This window comes from Coregonus clupeaformis, unplaced genomic scaffold (genome assembly GCF_020615455.1).
Source record: "Coregonus clupeaformis isolate EN_2021a unplaced genomic scaffold, ASM2061545v1 scaf1724, whole genome shotgun sequence".
Classification (NCBI taxonomy): Eukaryota; Metazoa; Chordata; class Actinopteri; order Salmoniformes; family Salmonidae; genus Coregonus; species Coregonus clupeaformis.
This window is the reverse complement of record NW_025535178.1, coordinates 55,142-67,992: the sequence shown is the minus strand read 5'-3', so window position 1 is coordinate 67,992 and position 12,851 is coordinate 55,142. Positions and strand designations below refer to the sequence as shown.

Below are 12,851 nucleotides of genomic sequence, written 5' to 3'. Positions count from 1 at the left end.
TTCCCATCACCATGAATCATATTTAATAACTGAACAGTAGCAGACCTGACTTCATCTGTTCCTGACTCTAGATAGTGGATTAAAAAGACCATCAATCTCCAATGATAATAAAGTACAATTCTGAACATTACTGATATACTGAGTGGCAAGTCAAGATATCTGCTGTTTTTATTGTTTGGTTAATAGCACCACCTGCTGGACAGGTTTAATGTTGCTTGACTGAGCAGTATGGGAGAATAAAATATATCAAATTTAGGGCCGGTTTCCCGGACATCTCCATTGAACATGCTTTTTAGTCTAGGACTAGGCTTCATCTTTGTCCGGGAAACCGGCCCATATAGTTCAATTAGCAAGTAAGTAACACTACCTGTTCCATGATACTGAGGAAAATGACATTGAGACAGAGAACCAATTGAGAAAACATTTCAATGGTTCTGAATGACAACCAACATACATTAACAGCATACATCATGATTAATTTGAATATATAAGATTAAAACATTGCACTTATGAAATATGAATTTATTGAATTGTAATTCACAACATCTTCTGAAGATCAAATCAATCAAATCATTGTACATAAAAACAGAGCAGAATGAATCATCACATCTGGGGACCATCACCACCAGCATGACTAGTATCTATGTGGACCCTACTACAGTTTAACCAGCTCAGCTATAGACTACACCAGCATGACTAGTATCTATGTGGACCCTACTACAGTTTAACCAGCTCAGCTATAGACTACACCAGCATGACTAGTATCTATGTGGACCCTACTACAGTTTAACCAGCTCAGCTATAGATTACACCAGCATGACTAGTATCTATGTGGACCCTACTACAGTTTAACCAGCTCAGCTATAGACTACACCAGCATGACTAGTATCTATGTGGACCCCTACTACAGTTTAACCAGCTCAGCTATAGACTACACCAGCATGACTAGTATCTATGTGGACCCTACTACAGTTTAACCAGCTCAGCTATAGACTACACCAGCATGACTAGCATCTATGTGGACCCTACTACAGTTTAACCAGCTCAGCTATAGACTACACCAGCATGACTAGTATCTATGTGGACCCTACTACAGTTTAACCAGCTCAGCTATAGACTACACCAGCATGACTAGTATCTATGTGGACCCTACTACAGTTTAACCAGCTCAGCTATAGACTATATCAGCATGACTAGTATCTATGTGGACCCTACTACAGTTTAACCAGCTCAGCTATAGACTACACCAGCATGACTAGTATCTATGTGGACCCTACTACAGTTTAACCAGCTCAGCTATAGACTACACCAGCATGACTAGTATCTATGTGGACCCTACTACAGTTTAACCAGCTCAGCAGTACCATTGCTAGAAACCCCAGGATAGAGGGGCTGAGTGAATGTGGTCTGGACTCTGTGGAGGAGGGTCATTGTGTCAGAGACACTGTAGAAGGACAGAGTACCTGCCTTGTGATCCAGGTCCACTCCTACTCTGGAGGACAGAGGGCCTGATACTTTAGTCACAACATTATTGTGTATGAACAAATAACCACCACTAGAGCACTCTAAACTCCAGGACTTGTTATTTAATCCAAATCCACCATCTGTCCCTGTTCTGCTGATGTCTTTATATGAGACTGCTGTATAAACCCACTCCCCACTCCACTCCATCTCCCAGTAACAGCGTCCAGACAGACCCTCTCTACACAGAACCATCAAGTTGTTTGTGAATCTGTCTGGATGGACAGGATATGGTTGTTCTTGGTCTGTAAGTGTCACCTTTCTGTTCCCTTCAGACAGAGAGAGGCGTTTGTGTGCTGTGTTTGGGTCCAGTGTGAGCTGACAGGAATCTGGGAGAAGAGCAGAGCAGAGACCAATGAGGGGAGTTAGAACAATAAGTTAAGTCAGATACTGTAGCTACCCTGTCTTTGATTAAAGCACAGCAGAGATCAAATCAGAGAAATATGAGGAGTCAGATAGATACCCAGTCTTTGATTAGATCTACTATTGCTATATATTTCTAGAGGGATTGTTAGGAGTGTCAGTAAAAAGAGACTGTTAGTTACTTCAGAATAAAGAGACTCACATTGTAAGAACTGTTCTCTGGTCTTGGGCTCTGGAGGCAGTACAACATCCACTATATTCACTACAGACACACAAACACATTCACAGAGAGAGGGAATGTTACCATCATACCATATTCCACATGTATATGACTAGTAGGGAACTTTCAATGGTCTAAAGTTGATGTTCTTATTATTTTCAACACACCTGTAGTGGAGATCTTGGTCCATTCTCCTTTAAGGATGTCTTCTAGTTTCTCTCTCAGTTCAGACACAGTCTTACTCACATCTCCAAAGTACTGAAGAGGATGGACAACGATGCTGGGTAAGTCTGAAGATACACTGGTACTGGAGAGAGACTGATAACTCTGGAGAGAGAGAGAGAGAGAGAGAGAGAGAGAGAGAGAGAACATAACCAAATGACTGAGAGTTTTAATTTCATATCACATGTATCAAGGCAGTTGAGTTACCTGGAGGAAATGGATGTGATCCTCTGTGTATGAGAGCTGCTCCAGCTCAGTGCTTCTCTTCCTCAGCTCAGCTATCTCCTGCTCCAGTTGCTCCAGGAGTCCTTCAGCTTGACTCACTTGAGCCTTCTCTTGGGCTCTGATCAGCTCCTTCACCTCAGAGCGCCTTCTCTCAATGGAGCGGATCAGCTCAGTAAAGATCTTATCACTGTCCACCACTGCTGCCTGTGCAGAGCTCTGTTAAGAGAGAGAGAGAGACTGACTTGTCTTAATTTAATGAGCCATCCTCATTACACTAACACCCCCACCCCTAAAAGCACATTGCGTGACACCACAACCTCCACACAATCACATTATCCAGTACCCAACACCACAGTACAATACACCAACCAGCACCACATTCCAACCGACCATCCAACCCCTCCTCTCCAGCCGTACAGACAGCCCCCCTGAGCCCCCATACCTCCTGAAACATCTCCACACTGTTGATCATTTTGTACAACTCAAACTCAACCCTAAGGCGTCAACAGTAATGGATTACCCTGGCAACACAGAAAAAACATGATGAACAGTCTGTCATTGCAGAAAACGGACACCCCTCCCCAACTCCCAGGTCAACCCGAGCCAACCAGCTATTGGTGTCCAGGGCTCCATGTAATACCCTCCACTGGACGACCCCTGACCTTTCCAGCACTGGGAGCTTATAAAGCCCCTCCACCTATACCCTGCCATGCTCTCAGCCCCCACAACCCCCTGCCACTGATGCCCCTTCACTCCCACTAAGCTCAGAGTGTTAAAAGTCAGTAAGTCCTCCAGACTCTCCTGCCAGTCCCCAGTCTCTGCTGTCACTTGCAGTGGTGGAAACGGTGGTGGCCCCTCCTCAGGCTGCTCCAGCCCTCAGTACTGCAGCATAGAAATCAGAGACCCCTGCTGTATTGGGTCTCTCCGGCCGCATGATGAAGATCTGCTGATCCAGCCCCAAACCACCAGCCCTCCTCAACAGAGCACATGCTGGTTCCCTCCAGCCCACCTCCGTACGGTACAGTAGCCTCTGTGCTGCTGAGTCAGAACGCTGCCACCCTGACCAGAAAATGTTTACTAACTTGCGCTGCAGGTCTACAAGCAGAACACCGGGGGGGGGTTGAGAATGGCCAATTTAAGCCATAGAGAGGATGCCACCAAGTTGTTGATGATCAGCACCCTCCCTCTGTATGCCACTTGGGAGATGAGCCACCTCCACTTCGTCAGCCTCGACACCACCGCTTGTGACACTCCTTCCCTGTCCCTCCTCACCCACCCATCAGGCTCCCTCATCTCCCCACAACAGAAGTTACCCACCCAGCAGGCTCCCTCATCTCCCCACAACAGAAGTTACCCACCCATCAGGCTCCCTCATCTCCCCACAACAGAAGTTACCCACCCAGCAGGCTCCCTCATCTCCCCACAACAGAAGTTACCCACCCATCAGGCTCCCTCATCTCCCCACAACAGAAGTTACCCACCCATCAGGCTCCCTCATCTCTCCACAACAGAAGTTACCCACCCATCAGGCTCCCTCATCTCCCCACAACAGAAGTTACCCACCCATCAGGCTCCCTCATCTCCCCACAACAGAAGCTACCCACCCATCAGGCTCCCTCATCTCCCCCACAACAGAAGTTACCCACCCATCAGGTTCCCTCGTCTCCCCCACAACAGAAGTTACCCACCCATCAGGCTCCCTCATCTCCCCCACAACAGAAGTTACCCACCCATCAGGCTCCCTCATCTCCCCCACAACAGAAGTTACCCACCCATCAGGCTCCCTCATCTCCCCACAACAGAAGTTACCCACCCATCAGGCTCCCTCATCTCCCCACAACAGAAGTTACCCACCCATCAGGCTCCCTCATCTCCCCACAACAGAAGTTACACGCCCATCAGACCAACGTAAACAATGGATTTTCTTGGTTTCCCCACTCTATTTCTCCAACCCAAAAGAGCTGGGAGCATCCATCTCTCTCAACATGGAAAAACTAGCTCTTACAAGTGCTCCTTTTGCTTTCATCTGAAAAGAAAGCCCCTAGGTCCCTGCGTAGTTCAGATAGATTATCTTGTAGCCCCACCCTACCTTGCCCCACCAGCTCAGCCTCCACCTCACTTATACACCGCTCAAGCTCCCCCAGTACTCTCCTGGCCTCTGAAGAGGAAAAATATGTATACTGCTGACTGAAAACCTGAATCTGTGCTTTCCCTACATCCCACCACTGACTGAGAGACTCAAACTCCCCCTTCTGCTGTTCCCACCTCTCCCAAAAGCCTTGGAAGCTTGAGCAAAAAGTGGCATCTTGGAAGAGCTTTACATTGAATTTGGTGAAACAGAGAACTGAGCCCTGTACCAGGTACATACACATTTATGAAAGCAAAGACAAGGTCAACCACTAACAACCTACCCTTACACACCTCTTTTGACATTTTAATGTTTTTGTTTGACATATTCCCCCAGTCTCTGTCACCGTTCATGTTAAGGAAGTCTAACCGTGAAATCTCCATAAGAGGTGGGAGGGAAATCACCACAATCAGAAACCAGTAGAGAAGCCCATAAAGCCGCCATGCCAGAAAAAAACATAAATTTAAGCAGATTCTGAAGACATGACCTTAAGAACCCATGACCCATTTTCTCAGCCTATACCGCTTCCTGGGTGAGAGGACACTAAACCCCTCATTCTTCATCACGTGTTGTACTGACCTTACAAACCTTCCAGGCTCAATCAAATAAGACTCCAGCAGAACCATCTTTTTCCCCTTTAGTCTCCATCAGGAACCTAGAAAGTTCTCTCACCGTATATACTGGGCCCTCAGCCTGACTGGCTGTCAGCTCTGGATCCAATGAGCCGTCTGAAAACGAGACCACCTTGTCCTCCGCTCCCGCAGACTCACCTCCCCCCTCTTCCTCTTCCTCCTCCTCCATTGGCACGGTACCGTCCTCCTCCTCCCCAGTCTCTGCCCCCCTGCACTTCCCACCTGATCAGTTCCTCTTCCCCAATGACAGGCAATATTTCCTGGGATGAGTCCACCAAGCCTTTGCCCACCGGAGTCTCTGTTACTACAGAAACCTGCCTCAGCTCATGTAGCCCAGCTGCAACCCTCCCCACCACCGCTTTCTCCACGGCCTGCGCACCACCACTTGGCCATGCACTACTCTCCTCCTTCCTGGTACCACCACCACTTGACCCTGCTCTACTCTCCTCCTTCCTGGTACCACCACCACTTGACCCTGCTCTACTCTCCTCCTTCCTGGTACCACCACCACTTGACCCTGCTCTACTCTCCTCCCTCCTGGTACCACCACCACTTGACCCTGCTCTACTCTCCTCCCTCCTGGTACCACCACCACTTGACCCTGCTCTACTCTGCTCCTTCCTGGTACCACCACCACTTGACCCTGCTCTACTCTCCTCCTTCCTGGTACCACCACCACTTGACCCTGCTCTACTCTCCTCCCTCCTGGTACCACCACCACTTGACCCTGCTCTACTCTCCTCCTTCCTGGTACCACCACCACTTGACCCTGCTCTACTCTCCTCCCTCCTGGTACCACCACCACTTGACCCTGCTCTACTCTCCTCCCTCCTGGTACCACCACCACTTGACCCTGCTCTACTCTCCTCCCTCCTGGTACCACCACCACTTGACCCTGCTCTATTCTCCTCCCTCCTGGTACCACCACCACTTGACCCTGCTCTACTCTCCTCCTTCCTGGTACCACCACCACTTGACCCTGCTCTACTCTCCTCCCAGCCTCTGCCCCCTGAGTCCTAGTAGGCTGGACAACAGAACAAGTCAAAATTCACTGAAGGTTGTAAAATGGCCAAAGAGCATTGGCTGAGCTGGAACACTAGCCTGAGGCCAAAGCAAATTAATTGAAGCGAACCATCACTGAGCCTCTTCTGACTGGAATGATCCTTAGAATTCAATTTTCCCTAAATGGCACCAAAAAATGTCTACCTTTTTATTTCACCACTACAATCTGTTCTTAGGACGAAACAGAAAAACATAAGTAATAAATAACAACTGGTGTAGAAAGTAAACATCCACACCTCGATGGTGCCAAGTGTGCTTATATCTGCATTACCAGGAAGTAGGAATTTTTGTAAACTTCTGACTATTTCTGGTCTAGCGATCGATGACAGCAGAGTACACTGCCCAACCTGATGTCATTAGAAAGAGGAGATTATCCTGATTAAAATGGAGTCTGACTTGAAATATACCATTGTGAGATATTTTGTGAAATAAAGAGACATACCTATATTTCCCCTAAAGGAAACAATGGGACGACCTCAGAGCTCCAGGAGTACATGTTGTTTTTGGGACGTTTTAACTACCAGCAATACGCTGCCCAAACTTACATCATTAGAAATAATAGGTTATCTTGATTAAAATGATGTAGAACTTCAAACCATTAAAATTAATACATATATTTGACATAATTGGTGAAATAGACAGACATGTCCCTATTTCCCCAAAACAATGGCAGTCTGAAAGTTCTAAGAGCAGTCTTTTATTTAACCAGTTCACCATTTATCTACGACCATTTGCCTTTTTGTGGATTGTTTACCTTTAGTTTACATGTGAGTCATTTAGCAGACGCTCTTAATCTAGTGGTTAAGAGCATTGGGCAGTAATCGAAAGGTGGCTGGTTCGAAATCCCCGAGCCGACTAGGTGAGAAATCTGTACCCTTGTACATCGACAGATTTAGGCACTTAACCCTAGTCGTTCTGAATAAGAGCGTCTGCTAAATGACTCACATGTAAATGTAAACTAGGCCTCTGTGAAAGTGTGGCAATAACTTATTAACTTTACATTATTCACAGACAGACTCCTCTGAAGGCAGGCAGGCAGCACACTCCTGAAAACTAAATGCTCAGCAAAGCAAAGGCTCTTTTGAGAGCTACCAGATTTATATAAAAAAAGCTAATTTTCAGTGTCTGTGTCCAGTGTCTGTTTATATGTTAAGGGGGTGTTACTTTGGCAGATAATGTCACCCATCTAAATATATATATTATTTTTTAGATAATTAACTAAATGTATGGTGTTTTTGGTTTATGTCAGTTTCATTGTTTGTTATGCTATGAATTGTTATTTTATGGTTGTAAGTAGGGGTGTAACGAACCATCTACTACATCGATGTATCGATTTATATTCCTATGATCCAACTACATCGATCTGTGCTCGGCGAGTTGGCCTTTTGGACAACATATATCAATCTAACATTAATAATAATAAATCGATTGTATCGATACTAGGAAATAACCCATTGGATTTAAGCACGTCAGACTTTGTATGGATGTTTTTTCTTAGCACTTTTAATGATAAAGGCTTTAAACATTACTCGACTCAGTCTGCCTATCCGTGACGTCATCGCCCCGCGCCAGCAGCAGCGCAAAGGCGCAAAGACAACAAAACATAGCATGGCGGACGACAGAGGAGAAGCCGACGAGCGAGAAATTATCAAGCCACCATTGCGGTCCTTACAAGAAACAGGAATCTAGGAAACTTCACCTGCACTGTCCAGTATCCAGGTATTTATTTCAGTCACACTGGTTGAATTTTTGGCTAAAAGGTTACTGAATCGATTTCAAGTCACTGAATCGTTTCGGATCGTATCGTTCTAAATGAACCAATAACGTCCTTGAATCGTATCGACAACCACGAATCGTGATACAAATCGAATCGTTGTTAAAACGAATCGTTACACCCCTAGTTGTAAGTGATCAAATGAACTAGAACATTTTATATTTAGCAATTTTGAGTAATTACTACTTTAGTAAGGATACACTTAGTAAGGATATACACTTTATTCAGTACTACTGCAGTTGCTAAATAATTCCAATAGATGGCAGCATAAGACCACAAATGACATTTCAGAAGATTAGTTTAGTTCTCTCCCTGGATACACCACCACTCCACCTCACAGAAAAACTCCTGCCTGAGCTTTTTACTGTCCCTTTCCACACTGCTAACGCAAGAGGAAGGACTGAAAACACATTACTGTGAAGTACTATAATGACGATTCATGTTTATTATTACCTGTTTTTATGCTCATGTTTTAAAATTATAGCTCATTACTATAACGATTATCAAAAAGCGCGAACATTAATTCAGTCACCTCTGGTCGACAAAAATGTATTTTTCTAGTCCATTCATTGTCAAATTCATCAACCAGCACAGAGCCACTCTGCCTTCTCGAACAAGTAGCCAAATCAACAAGCCCCGCAAAAAGCTTGTGCCGTCAGCGGCAGCGAGCACTCTGCCTTCTAGCACAAGCGAGGGGCATGTTGAGGTACATTTTCTAACCGCGATGGTTGCATTATTTATTGGTGGGCTGGAATATATGAGATATTAAGATGATGTCATAATGCATGTTTACTAAGGTTGAGGTTAGCGCATCTGACTAGTGATTATTTGGCCGGTGTTCAATACCTGCTAGAGTTAATATTTTGTTGCTCTCCCAAAAGCAACACAGGCCTAATATGAGGTATATAGCTAACTGTAAAGTAATGAGTGACCTTTTTAGAAAATCATAGGACATAGTCTTTGGTTGCACGCTATTTTATGCTTGTAGCCTATAACTGATGCTTTGTGGTCTTATGCAGCCATCTATTGGAAATATTTAGCAATTAAAAGTTATTAATTCACGTAAAGACATTGGTGAGGCAGCTGAGAAATAAAGTGTATTTTTCTTATTAATTCTGGAGATCAGTCTCAAACCTGCCCCACCTATGACATGCCAATTGCTGGACTTTCACATAGAGGTTACTAGGTCACACCCAGTTCAAACCACATATAAAAAATTAAACTAATGTGTTGTTTATCAAGTGTTCTGCCTTGCAATAATACATATAATACAATGACTAATAAAGATTACATAGGTTTTATTTAAAAAATAACAATAAATGCTATTTAGTACTATAATGGTATTTACTAACATAAAATTATTACTAAAATAGTTTCTAAACGTGTTCTAGGCTACCCTCCCCTAGAATTAGGGTTAGGGGTTAGAGTTAAGGCTAAAATAGGTTATAAGTAGGGTTAGAGTTTCTGTATAGCACTTTGTGACATCTGCTGATGTAAAAAGGACTTTATAAACACATTTGATTGATTGATTGTTAGGTTTAGGGTATTTAAAGCAAAACAAATGAATAGGTTTATAGCTCTCTTGCTCCTCCCTGTGGCCTTCTGTGGGTACTACATACCTCATTCACGACACTTGCTAGGCTCATTATCTGAGGTAGCAACTGTGTCAGATCTATAAATCAATGAGCTACACCTATCCATTTAGTTTACAACTCAGTGAACCTGCGCAGCATTCGCTCAATTCAATGCCTACGAACTTACAGATTTCGACACATATCAAATTACCCAGCAGTAATATAGAAACAATAAATGTTTTTAAAAATTTAAACAGTTATTTCTTAATTGAATTTTTTTATTCTGGCTGTTTAAAATCAGCCACATCTTGAAAAAGAGGACGGACATGCGTTTTGTTTAGATTATACACCTTTTTCTGAAAGAAAATATGATTAACCGTGACCAGAAAATGTTAATTGTTTGATTGCCTCTGCGCAAACCATACGTAGCACTGTGGGTCACCACAAGGTGTACCCAGGTGAACAGTGAGTTTGCTCACCTAGTAGTCATAACCTTGTTAATAAAAAGTTACCTGAGGTAAAGCTACAATGTTAATACGGGCTGGTCTCATTACCAACAATAGTGAAGCTGGCATTGTGACGCAGAACAATGGGCTGGGAATATAACTTTCATTAGGCGAGTTGGTGCCACAGAGCTCAATACAACTAATAGGAGCTGGCAGGGTGAAACATGTCCTATTATTTCTAAACTACGGCAAGCATCTGGGACATATGGTAATATTATGAAACTGGGCTCCATGACGGATGTAATTAAGTAGTTTATCAGAAAAAGGCGTTAAAAATTTATTGTGTCCAGCCTAGTCCTAGCCCCCGCTGCCGGTTGGTCGCGCTTGTCTGCACTAGCATTATGCCCTACATCCCCACACTAGAAACACCCAAAATTATCTGTGCTAGCAAACCCTGCGTTCCACCCCTCCCCTGCGTAACCTTGAAGTTTGTTAAGAAACAAACACTTGTCTACGAAAAGAGACATGTTTAACGGCTTCCGCTTGGCACCCAGCTGAGAGCACACGAAAACCACTTTCAAATTAACCAAAACGAACCAACTACTTCCGGTCTGTTCGTAAGTAATAAACGGAGGCAGATTAGCCACCACAACTCTTGTAAAAAGAGGCGAAATCTGCTCCAACACACCCACTCGCAACAAGACAAACCTTTTTCATTAACACAACCACCGCCTTGTTCATTCTGGATGCAGAGTGCAGATGCTCCGCTCCAACCTGTTCGCCGACCATGAGCAAAACTTCCTCCACACCTTTCTCCAGAACGCACCCGAAGCGACAACGTTTCTTCTCCACTCGGTTGAGGCCATCACGCCGCCCTAACAAACTACCCCTACTCCCCCCTCAACTCTAAACAATAAACAGTGGAAACCAATAAACAAACCCTCCACCATGAGAAAATACATTCAGAAAATACGTAAGAACCAAAAGAAAAAAGAATAGTAGCCCTCCTCACGAACCACAAAACTCTCACACAACCAACTTCTTCTTCTATGATATAATGGCGGTCCACAAACCAACGTTAAAGGTGCATGCCGCCACCTACTGTGCTGGAGTGTGTGGTCGATCACGGTTTCCAACATTTCTTAATCCTCCTACCTAACTCAGTACTTCTGAAAAAAGAAAGAAGAGCCCTACTAACTTCTAATAGACCCTCCCCCATCCCCAAAATCCCTTACAAACCCCCCCAACCTCAATGACCCTACACTTCAATCTTTCCCTCTCTTCAACATACTTACAACAATATAACAACACATGCTCCACCGTTTCATCGACCGTACCCCCCAGACACAAACCATTCACATGCTTGCCAACCAGATGTAATGACGAGTTCAATGTTCTAAGTGCAATCGAGTAAACACCACCTCTTCCTTCCTAATCTGACCTTTGAATCTTGGTCCATCGACCTTTCTGTAAAACTGTAAACTATTCATATAAATGCCGGCCCTTGTGCTCAGAGTACCATCTCTTCTGCCACACATCTATCAAAATGGCTCTGATCTTACATTTGGCCTCACCTCTACCCAGTGGAACATTAATATCAATTATATCTCGTTTCAAAGCTCTTTTAGCTAACTGGTCTACAATGTCATTCCCTTCCACACCCGTATGTGCTGGGACCCAGCAGAATCTCACTACTACACCCATTCTCTCAATTCTCCATAATAACATTAATACCTCCAATAGCAGGTCACTCCTATTAGATTTACCAGATGATAAACTATTCAATACAGACAGAGAATCTGAGCATACTATAATTCTAACAGGTTGTACGTCCTCCACCCACTGGAGGGCAACTATTATCACCAACAGTTCAACTGAGTATACTGACAGTTCATCTGTTAGTCTTCTACATATCTGCACATCAAAATCAGGAACGTAAACGCCTGCTCCTGTGCGCCCACTATCTGGGTCCTTGGATCCATCTGTGAAAAGCGGTAAAAAAGTATAAAAACTTCTACCAATGTAATTGTCAACCAGTTTCTCTATATCACTGACTTCTGACCAATCTTTCCTTTTCTCTACCAAGGTTAGATCAACAACAGGGTCTGGGAGTAACCATGGAGGAACATCCCCTATCACCACAGAAGGGCCAACCTCCAACTCCCTCAAACCACTATCATCAGCAAGCTTTCCAACTGTCCAACCAAAACCACTGCCTTGTCTACTAGTATATTCCCAACAGTCATCTAGAACAGTAGCAGTGGGATGCTCAACCTCACAGCCTTTCAACCCAATAAGATAATGACCATTTTTACACTGTATATCCAAAGGCATCTCACCTGCCTCCACCAGTAAGGCACATACAGATGTTGATTTAAATGCACCAATAGATATCCTTAAAGCTTTATACTGGATTCTGTCTTTGCCGCTGTTCCATAAACTATACACCCAAAATCAATTGTCGTCCTGATCAGAGCTCTATAAATATCCATCAACGATTGTCTGTCAGCACCCCATTCATAACCAGAGACCCACACAACCTACTACCGCAAAAGTGATGGAATGAGAGAGACAGAGACATCGTTACAACACTGTACATAGCCATAATATAACGGTTCTTCTTCTTTGGAGTTTAACGGCGGTTGGCATCCATTATGTTGCATTACCGCCCCCAACTGGACTAT

General features: G+C 44.2%; 1 protein-coding gene across 1 annotated transcript in view; it reads right to left on the bottom strand.

Moving 5' to 3' along the window:
• Window positions 1-1,338: 1,338 nt before the first annotated feature.
• The window catches only part of LOC123487486 (tripartite motif-containing protein 16-like), a 30,065-nt gene continuing 18,552 nt past the window's right edge, over window positions 1,339-12,851 (bottom strand). Inside the window, exons 4-7 of the mRNA XM_045218686.1 lie at window positions 2,534-2,767; window positions 2,272-2,431; window positions 2,087-2,146; window positions 1,339-1,850 (exon numbers count right to left, since the gene is read on the bottom strand). Of these exons, the coding sequence (XP_045074621.1) occupies window positions 1,339-1,850; window positions 2,087-2,146; window positions 2,272-2,431; window positions 2,534-2,767 (966 nt within the window). The remainder of the gene's footprint in view (window positions 1,851-2,086; window positions 2,147-2,271; window positions 2,432-2,533; window positions 2,768-12,851) is intronic.